This window comes from Eremothecium sinecaudum, chromosome II, assembly GCF_001548555.1.
Source record: "Eremothecium sinecaudum strain ATCC 58844 chromosome II, complete sequence".
Taxonomy (NCBI): Eukaryota; Fungi; Ascomycota; class Saccharomycetes; order Saccharomycetales; family Saccharomycetaceae; genus Eremothecium; species Eremothecium sinecaudum.
This window is the reverse complement of record NC_030893.1, coordinates 1,912,558-1,929,899: the sequence shown is the minus strand read 5'-3', so window position 1 is coordinate 1,929,899 and position 17,342 is coordinate 1,912,558. Positions and strand designations below refer to the sequence as shown.

General features: G+C 42.3%; 13 protein-coding genes and 1 non-coding gene across 14 annotated transcripts; 7 read left to right on the top strand and 7 right to left on the bottom strand.

The window, feature by feature from the left end:
* Positions 1 to 57: 57 nt before the first annotated feature.
* Positions 58 to 135, bottom strand: AW171_hschr21223. Its single transcript, XR_001930076.1, has one exon. It is a non-coding gene; the product is annotated as an HBRSNR32 (small nuclear RNA).
* Positions 136 to 427: 292 nt separating this feature from the next.
* Positions 428 to 1,093, bottom strand: AW171_hschr21222 (uncharacterized protein; the record flags this gene model as incomplete). Its single annotated transcript, XM_018130901.1, has 1 exon — positions 428 to 1,093. The coding sequence occupies one exon, from the start codon at positions 1,091 to 1,093 to the stop codon at positions 428 to 430; it is 666 nt and encodes a 221-aa protein (XP_017986390.1).
* A 677-nt stretch (positions 1,094 to 1,770) lies between these two features.
* On the top strand, positions 1,771 to 2,004 carry AW171_hschr21221 (uncharacterized protein; the record flags this gene model as incomplete). The annotated part of the gene is made up of 1 exon (XM_018130900.1): positions 1,771 to 2,004. One exon carries the CDS (start codon positions 1,771 to 1,773, stop codon positions 2,002 to 2,004), a length of 234 nt encoding a protein of 77 aa, XP_017986389.1.
* A 163-nt stretch (positions 2,005 to 2,167) lies between these two features.
* On the bottom strand, positions 2,168 to 2,615 carry GIM3 (tubulin-binding prefolding complex subunit GIM3; the record flags this gene model as incomplete). Its single annotated transcript, XM_018130899.1, has 2 exons — positions 2,168 to 2,548; positions 2,607 to 2,615. The coding sequence occupies 2 exons, from the start codon at positions 2,613 to 2,615 to the stop codon at positions 2,168 to 2,170; spliced, it is 390 nt and encodes a 129-aa protein (XP_017986388.1).
* A 1,405-nt stretch (positions 2,616 to 4,020) lies between these two features.
* On the top strand, positions 4,021 to 4,545 carry AW171_hschr21219 (HBR490Cp; the record flags this gene model as incomplete). Its single annotated transcript, XM_018130898.1, has 1 exon — positions 4,021 to 4,545. The coding sequence occupies one exon, from the start codon at positions 4,021 to 4,023 to the stop codon at positions 4,543 to 4,545; it is 525 nt and encodes a 174-aa protein (XP_017986387.1).
* A 453-nt stretch (positions 4,546 to 4,998) lies between these two features.
* On the top strand, positions 4,999 to 6,744 carry AW171_hschr21218 (casein kinase I homolog; the record flags this gene model as incomplete). Its single annotated transcript, XM_018130897.1, has 1 exon — positions 4,999 to 6,744. The coding sequence occupies one exon, from the start codon at positions 4,999 to 5,001 to the stop codon at positions 6,742 to 6,744; it is 1,746 nt and encodes a 581-aa protein (XP_017986386.1).
* Positions 6,745 to 7,812: 1,068 nt separating this feature from the next.
* CUZ1 (Cuz1p) lies at positions 7,813 to 8,604 on the bottom strand (the record flags this gene model as incomplete). Its single annotated transcript, XM_018130896.1, has 1 exon — positions 7,813 to 8,604. The coding sequence occupies one exon, from the start codon at positions 8,602 to 8,604 to the stop codon at positions 7,813 to 7,815; it is 792 nt and encodes a 263-aa protein (XP_017986385.1).
* A 543-nt stretch (positions 8,605 to 9,147) lies between these two features.
* AW171_hschr21216 (HBR487Cp) lies at positions 9,148 to 9,375 on the top strand (the record flags this gene model as incomplete). Its single annotated transcript, XM_018130895.1, has 1 exon — positions 9,148 to 9,375. One exon carries the CDS (start codon positions 9,148 to 9,150, stop codon positions 9,373 to 9,375), a length of 228 nt encoding a protein of 75 aa, XP_017986384.1.
* A 518-nt stretch (positions 9,376 to 9,893) lies between these two features.
* Positions 9,894 to 10,688, bottom strand: WSS1 (metalloendopeptidase WSS1; the record flags this gene model as incomplete). The annotated part of the gene is made up of 1 exon (XM_018130894.1): positions 9,894 to 10,688. One exon carries the CDS (start codon positions 10,686 to 10,688, stop codon positions 9,894 to 9,896), a length of 795 nt encoding a protein of 264 aa, XP_017986383.1.
* A 241-nt stretch (positions 10,689 to 10,929) lies between these two features.
* On the top strand, positions 10,930 to 11,742 carry AW171_hschr21214 (HBR485Cp; the record flags this gene model as incomplete). The annotated part of the gene is made up of 1 exon (XM_018130893.1): positions 10,930 to 11,742. One exon carries the CDS (start codon positions 10,930 to 10,932, stop codon positions 11,740 to 11,742), a length of 813 nt encoding a protein of 270 aa, XP_017986382.1.
* A 182-nt stretch (positions 11,743 to 11,924) lies between these two features.
* On the bottom strand, positions 11,925 to 12,308 carry AW171_hschr21213 (endosulfine family protein; the record flags this gene model as incomplete). The annotated part of the gene is made up of 1 exon (XM_018130892.1): positions 11,925 to 12,308. One exon carries the CDS (start codon positions 12,306 to 12,308, stop codon positions 11,925 to 11,927), a length of 384 nt encoding a protein of 127 aa, XP_017986381.1.
* Positions 12,309 to 12,611: 303 nt separating this feature from the next.
* On the bottom strand, positions 12,612 to 13,181 carry PGA1 (Pga1p; the record flags this gene model as incomplete). Its single annotated transcript, XM_018130891.1, has 1 exon — positions 12,612 to 13,181. One exon carries the CDS (start codon positions 13,179 to 13,181, stop codon positions 12,612 to 12,614), a length of 570 nt encoding a protein of 189 aa, XP_017986380.1.
* A 182-nt stretch (positions 13,182 to 13,363) lies between these two features.
* Positions 13,364 to 14,149, top strand: ASI2 (Asi2p; the record flags this gene model as incomplete). Its single annotated transcript, XM_018130890.1, has 1 exon — positions 13,364 to 14,149. The coding sequence occupies one exon, from the start codon at positions 13,364 to 13,366 to the stop codon at positions 14,147 to 14,149; it is 786 nt and encodes a 261-aa protein (XP_017986379.1).
* Positions 14,150 to 14,773: 624 nt separating this feature from the next.
* AW171_hschr21210 (HBR481Cp) lies at positions 14,774 to 17,008 on the top strand (the record flags this gene model as incomplete). The annotated part of the gene is made up of 1 exon (XM_018130889.1): positions 14,774 to 17,008. One exon carries the CDS (start codon positions 14,774 to 14,776, stop codon positions 17,006 to 17,008), a length of 2,235 nt encoding a protein of 744 aa, XP_017986378.1.
* Positions 17,009 to 17,342: the final 334 nt, after the last annotated feature.

Below are 17,342 nucleotides of genomic sequence, written 5' to 3'. Positions count from 1 at the left end.
TTAATTCTACCAAGAAAACCAGTCAAGATAATATCTAAATTTGAATAGTATTTTAATATGTAGATACAGCTGATTCCCAATGTATCACGCGACATTCAACATCAGGCGCCCAGCAACGATCGAGTATTCTACGCTTCGCATAGACACTAAACAGAGTTGAGTATGTATCCCAATCCCTGCATAATAGGCCCACGTGAGCGATATATTGATGTTGAAGTCTTGAAACGAGATGTATGTATGAAGAAAGTAATTACTACAAAGCTTTTTTTATAGTTGTCGACAAACTTCAACAAGCAGGGTAACAAAAAACAACAAGTAAAATAAAAAGAGGGCATAAAACTAGATCACGTGCTTACCGGCAACACAGCAGCAGTTAATGAAACAGCCAGTTAATGGAAACAGGCATTCAAATCCTAAATAAGCAATATTATTGCAGTTTTTGCTGTTTTAAGGATGGGGTTCGTCTTCCTGGATGAGAATATTTGTAGGCCAAGAAGGATAGACATCCTATGGTAGTAATTCCCACAAAAACAAAAGTCACCTGAGGTTCCGGAATAGACAAAAAGGGGTAAGGGTAAACCTGACCGTTTTCGACATCAATAATCGTCTTTAACCAGAAGTTGTATAGGATTGATATTATGAATGTCAAAATCCAGACAACATAAGCTGAAACTTGGAAAGGAGTCTTTCTCACTCCATAGTATTCAATTAACAGAGTGAGGATAGGAACTAGGTGGATACTTAGGTCCACTGGCAATGGAATTGGTGATTTGCCGTCCTTAATATTGTGCATTATTAAATGAATCCAGAACAGTCTCAATGGCCAGTAGACCCCGGCAATTACGGTCTCAGTTTGTAATGCCAAAGGGAAGAGAATTTCCCTAGAGAAATACTCCAACCCTTCTGTAGGAAGCAATGACCAGTTATTCAGGATTGCTAGTACATTATTGATAATTGTGATACCAGCTCCAATATTAGTCAAAAACTGCTTTGGGCCTGCTTTGGCCAAAGATGGATCTAGTTCTAAATTAATCGACTTGCAAAGGCCCCAACTAGTGACAACTAGTGAAAATGCATTTATAACAGTTGACATAACCTATCTTTTACTCCTTTTTCGAGTTTTTCTCACGCCGTTCTCTGTACAGGATTCGCCTTTTTATTAAGGATTTAGACCATCAATCTTACTAAAAAAAATTGCTCAATGGATAGTGTTTATACCCGTTCTTCCGCATAAGAACCACGCTAACGGAATACAACAATACAAAGCCCGTACAAAGAACTTGGTTGTATTGCTAAGAAACATCGGTATTACCTGTAGTCTTAATGGTATGATGGTTGAGGATATGTTACCTTAAACGTGATACAAACCCTCAAATGGTTCCCCATGTAAGCTCAAATGTAGGACGAAGGGTTACAAAGGAATCAGTAGAAGAAAGAGGTGCACAAGCCCAACAGTTCGAACTCAATAGGTCTTCTAAAGGATGTAGTAAATCTTCTATATCAGTACCATAGTTGTTACCCGGTTAGGGGAGAGATTATAGCAACATATATAGAGAGGGGCGATGAGCAATAGAGAATAACATTAATCATACTTTGTACGATTTTGAGCATCATTATTGCAATTAATAACCACATTTTAGTCAAAAATGAGACACGGCGTATTACTGCTACTATTTTCAATATTTCAAATGGTTGCCGCAAGTAAGTATTATATGGTCGACTTGGTCAAACACTGATATAAGATGCTAACAACGTGAACTCACTGCAGAAATGAAAGGCTACATTATAGCCTTCGACAAGGGAATTGATAATGAGAAAGAGATGAAAGAGGTTAAGAGCTCCATTTTGTCACTTGGCGGTCAAATAGGTAGCGACTTCACGGTGATCAACGGATTCTCGTTTACATTAGAAGAGAATTCCTTGGGTCAATTTATGGAGGAGAAAAAGAAACATGGTTGGAAGTTTACGTTGGAAGAGGACCGTGAAGTGCATACATTTGCTTAGGTTGTTTTTAGCACCATGAAAATTATGTTGGAGAAGGCGATTTTCCAATTATTGGAAGAGAGCCTGAAATTTGGGGGTTGTATGCCTGCTTATTTAACTATACGTATGTTTTGCACTAGGATGTCGTTTGTTGGGTAAACGGACACTTGTTTAAGAACGTTCGTTAGCGTTCTAAGTTTATATTGTCGCCAAATTTATTATATAGGATTACTTTTAAACTGTTCATTTTTTTTTCAACTTCTTCATCCTGGTTTTCAAGCTCGGTAATTCTCTGTTCTATTGCCTCGATGTCCTTCTCTAGCAGTTCCACAACCTCACTCTGTTTCAGGTAAACGAAAAGTTCGCCGACTTTATACTGCAATTCGTCATCCTCGTCTATCAGTTCAATTTCCATAGAAATGTCATCTAGGTATTCTTTCTCTTGTCTTTGACGCTCAAGATCTAATGTAATATCGTCTTTCTTCAACACTAGCTTCGAGAACTCATTGATCCTCTGCTGATCCTCGTACAGCACTTTAACAGTGTTCTTCTTACCTTGTGGGAGCTGTGCATGTTAGTAGCGGAAATTTAAATCGTAATTGACTGCGGCAGAGGTTACTTACTAGTTCCATCGCGCTATATTAGGTTGCAGCACATCTTGTCTTGTCATAGTACTGTACTCTTCATGAACTTTTATTTCATGTCCTTCGTATGAAGTGATGCGAAACAGCCTGAGCTGCAGTTGAACGACCATAGCCAATAACCGCAGTGATTGACGCCGGTCTGTGCATTTGCACTACGATTACACGGTTTGACCATCAAGCGCTTTTTAGTTACTTGGAAACAACAAGGTGAGCAGCTGTCGCGCTAGCACCTGCAGCCTCCCGGTGGCCAGAAAAGCCCCCCTACCGCCATCTCCTCGAGCAACGGGTCACGTGACCACTCCATGAGCTCAGCTATATCTGTTGCTACGTTAGGTCATAATGCAAGCGCCATACAAGCGACACAGAAGCACTGTCACCAGCCAGTGCAGCACGTCAATGATGGCTATAAAAAAGAGAATTATCAAGAATTGCATGATCACATGTCAATCTTGTAACATATACGCATATGCCCAAGCGTTATATTATAGTAGTACGTATACTACTATAAACGCCTAAAATAGCTAACTACGTTATTAAATATAAACACAGCAAAAAAGACATGTATGTAAAAATAACCACTGCTCCCAAGCAGAAAATATAATATAGCAGCATAAACGATCTGTAGCGCAGTCTGTAGCTAAATATACCTAAGCACCGTATATCTGGCACCGTAAGCCTAGCAAAATTCTCCTAGCCGTTCACTTAGTAACGTTTACCTAACAGCACTACCAAAATAACCTTATTACTCAGATATCGTACAATATCTAACAAGGTTAAATATATAGACAATACATACAGGTTAATATAATTAGATTTAGCTTGTTCCTACAAACGGAATGTAATCCCTTAACGAAAATTCACATGTTTATCGTGATCCCAAACCTTAATGTAAATTCTGTTTTAACGCAAGTTCGGACGGTTTTCGAACGCTAACTCCTCCCCCTCACTCCCCTCATTCCCCCTCACTTTCCGGTCTCCCACGAGTTCCACAGTCTCTCTCCTTAAGATGAATGGCGAAGCTTCTCGGATTCTGTGACCTGCTCCATTCCCGGTAACACCTCATGACGCTCCTCTATTAATGTAGCTCACAGCCCGCTAGGCACGTGGGCTCCCCTAATCAATCATCCCGCAATTTTGATCGCCATAAATTGGTAAGATCCCCGGCTATTTTAAGGTGTTACCCGGCCTTGTGCCAGCTATCTCCCCACAGGTATCGGCTGTATTGTTATTAGAGTAGCATTTTATAGCACAGTCAGTTAAGCCTTGACACGTGCAGTACCGCCTTCAATATATAGATAGTGTGAAACTGGGAGAGCGGTATGTTATAAGGTGTGTTTTGTTTGTCAAGTAGAATAGTCAGCAGATACCCAACCCAAAAGTTTCCGAATATTCAATGCAAGAACATACTCACAGCAAACTCCGAATGAGCTCCGCGACTTCGTCAATGTCCAGCTTCGCGTGCTCTACTCTAAAGTCGGAATCGGACAATCACGTGACCTCCGCGGGTCGCGAGCCGAGAGCCGGCGCAGGGAAGCGCAGAACGTCGTTCCTGGGAACTCTCTCCAGCCGCGTGCATATGCCAGGCGGTTCGTCACCGCAGTTGCTCGCAGCCCTGCCTGACCTCCAGGAGAGCATCTTCCGTCCCTACAACAACTACATCGATTACAAAACCACCAAATCACCCCCCACATCACATTCTACGTCGCCTTTCCGCTGCTACACCCGGCCCCAACTGCAGCTCGCCCTCCAGATGTCCGAACAGCTGACCTCCGAGGCCCTTTTTGACGAGGATATGTTCGACACTAGCAGCGACGAAGAGGACGCTACTGGTGCCAAAATCCACCATCCCCGCCCGTCCAGTGCTGCCAAGAAGTCGCAGCACCTGCTTAGCATGCCTTACGCACACCGCCATATGTAATCAGCTATATAGTCGTCGTCTAATAGAGGACATCTTGTACGAACATTGTCACGTGACATTTTGTGGCATTTACCGTGGTAGCCGCCGGACATATTCGCAACGAACAGCAGAACAGCACACTTCCTACAACAATGAGCACCGCTTGGTATTCAGTTAGCCATAGCAGGATTTGGGAAGTGAGAGCTATTTTGTGCGCTTTCAAACCTTACATTAACTGCGTATCTTCTCCAAATTGGCAAAGTCAGCTTAAAAAAACTAAAATATCACCATCTTTTCTTTTTGCCCAAGCCCGTCAAGTTATTGAGACCACGCCTTTATTTGATATCTTCACAAAATATAAAAAAATCTTAGCATAAGTTTTGAATTTAAAACCGTTTTCTTGTTTCACTTATATCTCATACAAAGTCGATAGTATCCCCAGCAGGTTAGGTATCTCCCCTCTACCATATCCATATGAACAATTCTAGTGCTATAGCGGCCGCTAACACAGCTCTGGCTGTTAATAACATCACAAACACAAAGATGAATATCTCGTCACCACCTCCACCACCTCCACCCCCACCGCAACAACAGCAGCAACAGCAGCAACAGCAACAACAGCAGCATCAGCATCAGCATCAGCAACAACAACAGGGGACCATTCAACTGTCCCATACTTATATTCAGCAACAGGGAGGTGTAGGGCTTCCAGGAGGAGTGGGAGCTGGCGCTGCACAGACTTCTAACGTGTCAACTGTTACTGCTCGTGATGATACGACGATTGTGGGTTTACACTTTAAAATTGGGAAGAAAATTGGGGAAGGGTCCTTTGGTGTACTTTTTGAAGGTACTAACATGCTCAATGGTGTTCCGGTAGCGATTAAGTTTGAGCCACGGAAAACAGAAGCTCCTCAATTGAAGGATGAGTACAGGACATACAAAATTCTTACTGGAACGGCAGGTATTCCACAGGCTTACTACTTTGGCCACGAGGGATTACACAATATTCTTGTGATAGATTTGCTAGGGCCATCTTTGGAGGATCTTTTCGACTGGTGCGGACGCCGATTCACAGTGAAAACAGTAGTGCAGGTAGCCGTGCAAATGATTACCTTGATAGAGGATTTGCATGCACATGACTTAATCTACCGTGACATTAAACCTGATAACTTTTTGATAGGAAGACCCGACCAGCCCGATGCTAACAAGGTGCATTTAATCGATTTTGGGATGGCAAAGCTATACAGAGATCCGAAGACCAAACAGCATATTCCTTACCGTGAGAAGAAGTCTTTGAGTGGAACTGCTAGATACATGTCTATAAATACACATTTGGGGAGAGAGCAGAGCCGCAGAGACGATATGGAGGCGCTTGGTCACGTCTTTTTCTACTTTCTGAGGGGACAGTTACCATGGCAAGGTTTGAAAGCTCCAAATAATAAACAAAAGTATGAAAAGATCGGTGAGAAGAAGAGAAGCACTAATGTATACGATCTATCTCAAGGCTTGCCCGTTCAATTCGGTCGCTACTTGGAAGTTGTTAGAAACTTGGGCTTTGAAGAAACCCCAGACTACGAGGGTTATCGGAAGTTGCTTTTGTCTACGTTAGACGAATTAGGCCAAGAGTACAATGGCGAATACGATTGGATGAAGTTGAATGGCGGTCGTGGTTGGGATTTAGCCATTAACAAGAAGCCAAACCTACACGGTTATGGCAATCCAAACCCTCCTAATGAAAAAAACAGAAGACACAGAAATAAGTACCCTCAACCTGCTGTTGCTCCTCAGCAACTATCATCTTCACAAGATCCTCGTTATGGAACTTCCCAACTGCAACTGCAACAGCAAAAACTGGATCCAACTTCCTACGAGGCCTACCAGCAAGAAACTCAACAACGTTATGCTCATCAGCAACAGAAATTGCATAGTCAACAGCCCTTGAGTAACTACCAGTCGCAACAGCAACAACAACAGCTGCCTCAACAAGTCCAACAAGCACAGCTGTCTCATAAACAACCACAGACCCAGTACCGTTCCCAACAACAGGCGCAATATCAGTTCCAAACTCACTCTCCACAGCACGGCCTGAACCACAAACTGAGCCAACAGGGTCAACTTGGTACTGGTACAGTAGGTACTACCGCGGTAAATGGCCAACCAACTGATCTCGACTCTGTAGCATCCGCTAAGGGATTCTTTGCCAAAATGAATTGTTGTTAGAGAGAGGAGTATTATTATATTTTATTATTATGATTTTCTTTTTACAAACTACCTTATCAACACAACTTCGATACAACGCCCAAATTTTAAACTCATCCACAATGCACAAACATGCACTTTTCTTGTATAATAACAAAGTGACGATGAATATGTTAATTCATTATTCTAAAAAGCAAGTGAAGTAGCAGTGAAATGACAGCCCAATTAATAACCGAATTTATTACTATCCTTTTCATTTCACTAAACAATTAAAAAAAATTAAAAACATAAAAAACTAAAAGAACATTTTACACACACAAAACAATTAACATTAACACTTACAGGATTGCGGATTCAATTTTCATATTCCAAGTGCAATTTTCAAATTTTCAGCCCCAAACTTTCTACCTTTAATTTTTTTTTTAATTGTTTTACCCATATTGTTAATTCCTTCCGACTTGGATCTTAATGATTATATCCTATTACTAGGGTTTGATACGACTTTATTTTAATGGTCTGACAAATCACACTATAGGTTGCTCTGAAACTCAGTTTCCAAAATTTTTTATCGAGTGTCTTAGATATTTGCTTCTGAAGTTACAACATCAAGATAACTAACTATACCGACTCGGTAAGTAAAAGAAAAAAAATACTTGCTGTTTTCTACTGGATATATCTCAACTGGCTCTGTTAGAACTGAGCTAAGATTGACATACAAGTGAAGTAACGGACGAATAATTGTTCACACTTGGTGTGCAGGAGAGTAAAGCGTATGTACTGTACACCTATGAGTAGGTAGTGACTATGACGAAGAGAAGTGTCATAAAAATATGTAGAAGTATGCCTAATTGCATGCACCACATAGCTTTCCTCATTGCATAACGTGCGTTGTTTCAAATGAGCATTCAAATCTCGTTCATTTACTATTACGTTGCAATAAAAATATGAGAATCATCTGACCGATGCCAACAACGCTATATCAATGTAATATCGTGCGGAATACCGTCGCATATTTTGTAACCTGCAGATACATTCTATTTAGTTATATCATATATTATACGTCTTCAAGCTGAACCGGAGTTACAGCTGTCACCGATTCTGGTTGACTAACTTCTCTACATCATTTCCACGAACCACATACAATGCGTCGCCTTCTGTAATTACTGAACTGACACGATTGGCAGCTTCCAACATAACCCACTCGGAATCCTTTACTTTTTTATACAAAAGCAACCTTTCGTTTGCATTAGCTGTTGTACCCATACCAGCGTTGTTTAATTTCATGTAGTGTAATAAAGAATCCAAAGCCCTCCCCACGGGCCATGTCTTGCTGATGAATATCTCATGCTCAATGGGTTCTTTATCATCTATATAGTAGCACCACACATACAATCGATTTGTCTGTGGAATCTTTACGTCACCTTTAGCGTTTCGCCTCATTGTTGCCAACTGTATGGTCTTATTTGACGCCGTGAGATTCATCTTATACTTTGATTTAGAGCTGTATTTGTCGAAAAACCGCTTTAACTTATCCAAAGCCTTCGTATTGTTATTTTTGATCAGCCTATCTCGCAATGACGATTTAACGCCTTGGTTTGATGGCACCGGAACCTCCTGCTTAATCCGCTCTTCTGCCTTGCCCGGAAGCAAAGTCTTGAAGTAAGTCTCTCCATTTCCCTTCTTATAGGATACCCTCTCAGCGGACGTTGCACGCTCGACTCGTGGCGTTTTTAAACCTTTGCAATTGTGGGATTCCTTGCTTCTATGCAGAGCGCAGTAATCATATTCACATACTGTACAGCGAAATGGTAAAAAGTCAATTTGTCTACAAAAATTACAGTGCTCGCCAACATCGAGCATTCCAGTCTCCTTATCAGTCATATTGGCTGCGCAGCTAACCAGTTCCAGCTAAACTTAGCCTACTTACTTCCGTATTTCAATTATTCGTATATATAAAGACTTCGGTTTTCACTTTATATTACAAATATATAACGACGCGATGAGCTAATGTCAGGCGCTACTTAAGAGATGATTACTAAACAAAGGCTTTAAATGGTAAAGCTCAATGAAATACGTTAGCTAATACTATCTATGCCTTTCTAACGTGTTCTATATCTCTTAAATATTTACTCACGCCATCATTGATATTTATTTTCACTCTCATACCAAATTAGACATCGTCGCTGTCACAAACCGAATGCTCATGTCACACCCTGACACAGACGGAATTAAGAAATGCTTTCTTTGATTTAAGCTGCTTCCCACAACTAGATGCAAGCAATAGAATAAGTAGGCGTTTGGTTCTTATCCAAGGTTTGCACGATTCACTTACATTTGTAACGACAGCTCAAACCCACGTAAGGATTTGTGCTATAACAGCCTATAACCAAACTCACACATTAAAAACGAGAGGTATAATATACCATGTCATCATTTGATTGCAACGAAAATGGAGAAATATTAAACGTGAAGAATGGAAATGAAATTATTTCGAAAGACCTGCATACGTGGTTCAAAAGTCTCCTCGAAGGAGACGCTAATTGCTGGAAGAACGATACCGCGGATTTAGTTAAGACAATAGCCAAGGAAAACTTCGAGCAGCTCGTATTGACATTTGTGCTTTTATTGTACATATGGGTGGCTAAATTGTAAGCCAGCACAGCTGCAGTGTTTTCCGTAGGTGAAACACCTATGCTGTTGTTTTTGTATGATTCATCTGAATTCTATATTGGTAACGCTTCAATCCATGCTCTAACCGCGAGGCTAGTTGTGCTGTAACTAGTGTTCCACCACAAGGTGACGCTGTTCACTGCGATAAATTCCTGGTCTGATGAGGTGTTTTCCCCCTATTGTGATAAATCAAATTAAAGTTTACGAATCAATGTTACTATTATTTGTTTTCTTTTAAGGTAACAGAACCATGGTCCGATTCGATAGTATACCAGTGGGGTGGTGTTTCCGGTGTGATGATGGATGAGCTGACACCGATATAGAATGAAAACTCCATAACTCGCTTTCTCATTATCAGAAGCAATAAATACCCCACTAGAAATATTATTTTAACTTTTTATTCTCTTTCAATGCTTTGCGGGACAGCTTTCGGTATATAGTAATTTGTTGTCGTATTGCCTTTGTAGCATTAGAATCCTGTATAGTATAGCACACGAATTTTATTTCGTTAGGTCAATTACAGTACTTGCTGCAGCATTGCCGCAGGTTTCATGTTCGTCTTGTATCTCTATAATCTCTATAACCTTTTTAACAATGGGCCGCCCGTTTACCATGTCCTCTTGGCGCGCGGTAACCAACGAAGTAGCCCCTTCTTCGTCGTCATCGATCACAATAAACTCTAAATCGTTACCAACAGGACCAGCATCTACATCTCTTACTGCATCGCCGCACCACTTATTATCAGCAGCACGCTTCTCTGCCGCCTGCGCCGCCATTTCCCTAGGAGAACTCCGGCCGACAGGAAGCCCGCCAAGGCCGCACCCTAGCCTCCTGCCCATTGCCGGTGCATGGCTTCTTGGCCTCGAACCCAAGCGTCGACCTTTCCCAACAAAGCTATCGAATAGTCCCTTCTGTTCTATTGTCCATTGCCTCCCTCTTAACTCGTCCAACTTAGCATAAAATTTACTGTCATGCGGACCAAAAACGTTATGCGTCAGCTCGTGTAGCATTGTTCCTAGCACCGCTTCCCTCGAAAGGAACCTAGCCTCATCCCATGGATCACGCAACCTGAGCATGATTTTAGCCCCGTAATTCACATTCATACCCAATAAACGCTTATCTTTCGGATAAAACTCGACCAGCTGTGCGACTTTTAATCCCTCCTCCCGCATAAGGTATGAAACCCTTTTGGCAATGTCCCTTAGGATCCCTAAAGCATATTCCTTCTCTGGCTTCCGTTGGAGAACTGCAAGCTTCGATATGTGGGGGTGATTATCCTTTACCGCTTGTTCCATCTAATACCATTACTCTAAAGATCATAAATAGTCCGGTCGAACACTAAAGGATCAACTTAGTACCTGATCTTTATTTATATTTGTATCTTGCACTTATAGTTCCATGTAAAATAAAATTCAATATACAAGTTTCGTAATTAAATAAAACATCTCTAAAGAATTAATCAGCAATAAAAGGAGACTACACGGCTCAAGATAGAGACTATATCTTGATCAACTAGTATTCTAGAGGTTGTTAATAATGGCAACTAAACAACAACCCAATGGCGATACGAGCACAATGAATGGCAAAGGCAGGGGGAATATAGTGCTGGTTCCTAGTACAGACTCCATGAGTATGTTAACTAGACCGCAATTATTTAGTATATATGATGAGGAAATTGTGGAAAGCGAGGATACGGAAATCTACGAAGAGGCTAAGAAGTCTGCAGGTAAAATAGTTGATGAATCAGTGTTTACTGCTGGTGTTACTTCACGGAAGAGGTATAAGAAGTTCTTTAACTTTGTGATATCTTTGTCAATATTGGGCATTTCAGGGATTGCATACCATGAATTAAGCAAAAACCTGCATGATAACCACCTTCTACACGAGGAGTTCACCTCAAGGCCGCTTGTATTGGGTGTAAAGTTGTGCCAGCAGCTTAGTTTCGGTCTTTTCCCGACCTGGGCAGGATATGCGCTTGAAGGAATTATATTTGGTTCGATGCTACCTGTACTGGATTACTGGAGGGGGGTGAAAGTTGCGAAGGTAAGCCTTTCCGGAGTTTTGAGATCAGTCAATGCTATTCTTGGCGTTGCGTTCGGTATACGGAGGGTCGAATGGTCTTCTTCGCTCCAAGCTAGCGTAGCTTGGTTTCTATTGGATGGAGTTCTTTGGCTATTTTTCGATGGTTCGTTGTCTGTGTTACTGCTAGGATTTACTATGGGCCTCATCACGGCCATTACAAGCTACGCCGAGATTGTTGATTTATCCCAACTGCTGTATTTTATTGACTTTTACTTCCTAGGGTTACTATTCTTCGGAAAACTAGGCAGGTTCTTGTACCAGCGTTGAGTTAAGGGCACAGCATATCATTCAAAGCATGTAGCAAGTTATATCAAATATCTAGGATTCACTCTACCCATGGAAAGATCTATTATATAGTCTGATACCCATATCTACCTTATATAAGTATATATATATATTTGATGCATGCATATATATATATACTGAAATGTTATCCGTTACTGCGTTAATCACTTATTGGGCGACCTGGGTGGGGGTCCGGAGGATATACTGCTTTGCCGATTGGAGTGTTGGGGGTCTGCGCCTGATGCGCTGTTCGACATACGCCTGCGGATTATGGATTCTCTTAATCCTGAGGGATTTGTAACCGGGAGGTGAGAATTACCGACAGAATCAGACTCCAAGTCACCACTTTTAACACCAGCTTTGCTTAAAGCGTAGTCTCCACTATCAAAGTACTTCCTTTCATGTAGTTTGTGCTTGAACAAATCCTTCTTACTAGGCATCTTGCCGTACATTTTGTACAACTTCTGTTCTTGAGGCGTTAAAGACGACAAGTCTACCTCTTCTTGCACATCAGGCCGACTGCTAGTAGGAGATAGATCATTACTCATTGCAACGATGACAACTGATTGCTGAACGAGCCTTTGGACGAGATGTAAGTTGGAATCGCTAGGTCTTGGAATTTTGATAGTTGAGTTTTGTTACATCTCCAGGACACCCCTTTGAGATTTTGTTTGGTCACGTGACCTCATCACGTTCGTTACCAGGCGGCTGTAAAGGTTCCACAGAACGGAAGCGGGTGCTAACGAGACCTAGATTTGGGGTAGGATATGAGGGCAGGGTTTGGAGCCGTACTGGTGGCTGCAGAGGCCAATTGACTAATTCTTCCGGCCGTTGCTGCCAACCAGCACGCCTCAGCACGCTTCCTTCAACATGCGATAAGGATCGAAGTGCCGTACTGCAATCATCACGCCACCCATTATGACGAAAATGTAGACGAGCAGCGAGTATAGGTCCACCGGAATTCCCAGCTTCGTATTCACTACAGACACGTTGACCGGTATCATCGCGGCCTTCATGGGAGGCTCCGAGGCAGGGGAGGCTAGGAAATGCAAAAAGATCCGGGCGTCCTCTGCCTCGGTGCCCATAAACTCCGAGTGATGAGGTACTATGAGATATCCTAAGTTCTTAATGTCCAGAGGGTCCGCCGCAGTCCAACAAACCCGTATGTGGTAGTTCTCGTTATGCCTCAGGCCGTCTACCTGTACATAGAACATCTCATCTAGTGGCACATTGAATGTCTCAAGCCTATGGTTGACTTTATGTAGTGAAATAGAGGGAAACCCGTGAGAGATTCCAGGTCCCTTATTATCAGCCCGTAGTGGGAAATCACTGGGTATATAGAGGTTAAAGGACTCTGTGTTTGCAAGAGCCTCAGTTGCCAGGCTAATGAGTAGTAATATGTAACAGTAGACCCCCATCATGGCTCTTGAACGAGTGTGTTTGTGTTGCAATGACTGTTCGACTTGTCATTTTATTATGGGTGGTGTTTTTCTATTGTACGATGTAACTTGTAAAACTAACCCCCACACAAAACAACATAACGCTACTCTATAGCAAGACAGAAGTGAATATATAGGAGCCTATACTATTCTGGGTGCCGATAATGATGACTCCTACAGACTTATCCATTTCCTCTCGTGAAGAAGTTAGTGATAGCGAGGACACAGACCTTTATGAACGAATTTTCCAAGAATCGCATGAACCACATTCCACGCTGGAGAACAATAGCGGCATGAGCATCCAGATGTTGCTACTGGAGGCTCTACAGCGAGAGCATGAGCGTAGCGAAATACTGGGGAGTGGTCGTCGCAGTAGTCAAACCACTGGCCATGTTAACCCGGACAATGACCCTGAAGAAGAATGGCCAGCTTTTATAGGCCGTCGCCCCCAACTCAGGACGCTGCTAAGGAACCTAATAGTCCTAGATCATATACTAATCGCGCTGCTATTTCCTTTCTCTCTATTTAACATACTCAGGGCGCTGTTCAGCGAGCTTACATTCAGTGAATACGACTTCTACGTGGATATACTGCAGTATATGAAGCGCATCGCAGTTGTAGATGCTCAAAACAAGTCCCTACTACTCTACACAGACAGCCTAGGGCTTTTGGTCAAATTCCATAACATTGTGGTGTTCTACACCCGCAACGTGTACTCTGCCATGAGCGCCATGATAGGCAATGTCAACTGGACAGCGCGTCTGTACACCTTGTTTGTCAGACTGAGTGCTATCTCTCTCTACCTAACCTACGGATTAATGACAAGCTCCTATCTCTGCTTTGCAGCCTTCTTCTTTACTCTTTGTTTCGGCATGACAGTTGTCAAGCGGTACAAGGGCGTCGAAAGAATCATTAACCAGATATACCGCAACACCGAGGGTTTATTCTAGGGATTTACAGCGCGTCGAATCTAAAACATCAGCTGCCTCCACATTCTTTTCAGCCGCGGAAAAATTACCTTTTAGTGGCGTCTATCTGATGTAGCTCAAGCAGCGTATTGATTCTTTCTCCATATCCTCCTTAATGTAAAGTATGCCTCAAAGCTACATCCTTATAACAAGAAGCTGGTATCCATTCTACGCTACGTTAAAGATGCTTACCAATGCAACTGCTGCTGGACCAGCAATGCAACGTGCTGGACCAGCACACAACTTTTTGAAATGACACACTCATCTTTTCATGTTTCATGACTTCTATATACGCCAACAATGTACACACAATGATATATACACACATCTGATGGCCGAGAACGTCCCATAGTTGACTATCAGGCCAATTGAATGTCTAGACTCTAAAAATAGCAAGGACAACACCGCTTATTAAATCTTTGTTGTTCTTAAATAATCTCTACCCCTTAATACCGTAGTTTTCCGTGTTGATAATCTTTGCTTATTTTATGTACATAAGCCAATATTTGATCAACTAAGAGGGAAGGCCCAGTGCTAAAAAGGCCTCCTCCCCTCTTGATATACGTTACTACCATTCAGAGAACTTGGATATCACTCTTACCAAAAATGCCGTCTTCAGAGTTAGATTTAAGCCAGCAATTTGAGGTTATGAGTGGCCAATCGGCATTAATACGAAAGTTCGTCTCGGTTCCGTCCAGTACGAGCACTTCTTCAGTTGAAGAGACTAATATGGCACTATTTGATGTCAGGAGTGGCCAATCTACGTCTACAAGTGATAACTGCAGCCATATGCAGAGGGCTGATGTATTTCGTGAGAACTGTGCTTCAGAGGAAGTTCCGCGGGGATCAGGTATAGGTGGTAAGGATAGTTTGTGCGGGGTTGAATATAGTTATGATTCATCTTATGATCCAATGAAAGACGTCATGATGTGGAGAGACCCGGTGCCAGCACAAGCGCCGTCCTATACAGCTGTGAACCCTAATACTCGGATAACTTATCCAATATTTGAGCAGGAGGAAGATAATATACTGCCTAGTTATACACCTGCGGTGTATGATGTGGTTGTTGTTTCAGTAAAGCAGGAGTGGCTTACACCTTACGAACCTTGCATATCAAGGACGTGGAGATACTATGTGATGGAGATCAACTCCACGCAGCTGAATTTTTACGATATTGACGCTTCTCTAACGAAGGAATGTAAACGAGCCAAGCCTGATGCACTAAACAAACCCGAAGGTAGTGCAATAACGCTATCAACGTTAACTAAGTGTGGTAGCTTTTTTTCGTTGCATTTAGGTAAGGAACCCATCCGAATGGATGCTGAAACAGGCGCACATATAAGTGCAAAAGTCAAAAAGGACCGAGGGCAGTACCTGACCCCGGAAAAATTGCATGCTTCGTATACTTTACAATACTCCAAGGTTGGAATGCCTACTGACTATACGAAAAAGCCTTACGTGTTGAGGCTTCGTTGTGAAACCGAGCAATTTCTTGTTAGCTTCTCCAATGTTGACGACCTTATAATGTGGCACGTGTATTTGGATATTGGGATTGGTGTCTCGCTTGATCTGGATCAAAGAGAAATGCCGGCATACAGGACCGTTCCCAGGCGACGTAGACACAACTACAGAAGCCACCGCAGTGGCAGGTCCAATTGGAATAGAGATCCGATGGTTTCATTGGGCTCGCTGAGCCGCCATCCGATTTTTGGTCGTTTAGATTTGGGAGCTGAGAGTGCATTGATTGAGGAGTTGGAGCTAGGGTTGATACGCGACAATGCTTCGCAAGGTGGAAGTACAATGTCGTTTCCATCGCCCACATCAGGGGAAGCTTTTTCTCTCACTGATACGTTCAGTATTAGATCGAGTGACTCGGAGTCGTCTACAACAAGCATAGGCAACCGACTCAAACATTTATTTATGCCCGAAGAAAAGAAGCAGACGCGTGTAAACCGCTCAGCATCTGCATCAACGAGCTTTAGGGCAAGAGCATGCAGTGTTAACAGCTTGATGAGTGTTGCAGAGGACGTAAATCTTGATGACGAACGTGCTCCGTTGCCTAGGGCTCCTAGCTATAGGTCCCTAAACTCTAACAATGATGCTTCCCACAGGCTGCAAAAGAACAAACTGCCACTGCACAGTAGAGATATATCATCGCCTACCAGATTAATACCAAAAATACCATTCCCAAACATGATTGATTCAGTAATGGATAGGGATCCATATAACGTGTGTCATAATCAAGATATGACCACCGGGTTTAGTGGCAGTGCCAATACGTTCCCGGCATCATTGGAAACTAATGCAGAAATTGGTATCGAGAACGAAGCTTTGTCAATGCATAGCAATGGCAACCGTCCTGAAAACCCAAGAACTTCTGTGTATGCTGAAGAGGATATTGACGAAAACAGTGAAGACGAGTTTATTTTTGGTAGTTCGGCCTCCTATTATGCTATGAGCGCCGCTCACCAATTGCGCTACAGAAATAGCTCAGGCTCTTTTGCTAGCAACCTCCACTACATAAGATACGAACGCGATGATGGTATAATGAAATGGGAACCGCCCAAGAAGCAGGTTTCAAGAAAAAAATATATCCGTGACTCCTTACGGTGTATAAAGCCATTGTGTGAAGATGAAGAATGGCTAGGGGATGTTTTGGTTTACTCCCATAATACAAATAAAAGTCAGCATAATTATAAGAGAACCGGTTCTTTCAGGCGAAAGAACAAAGGCAGCTGGTGCGACAGGAATGAAGATGCTATTAACCCCAGTAATCGGCAACTAAAAGCTTGCATTGTTGGGCCACACAGCCTAATTGATTTTGAGAACAGCTTGGCATGAGCAATACAGATAACTATATTTTCACTAGCAATTTTATAGCGTATCTTGTAACTCAACATGAAAAGTGACATCCACATTCATATTGTTATATATAATCGTAAAGTCCTTGGCTACTGGAACAGTGGCTGTAATGATGGATTTCAATAATAAACGAAGCTTATTTAAACAACTACCTACTCTCTTCTCTCACTGATTGGTCAGCTTAAGAGAAAGATACTACTTAAAGCACATAAAACGCCAAATATCACCATTGTGGATTTACTAAACGGATTAGCATCAGCTGGGTCAAATTCACTATTTCCGAAAGTACGTACCTGCTCAACAGGCATCTCAA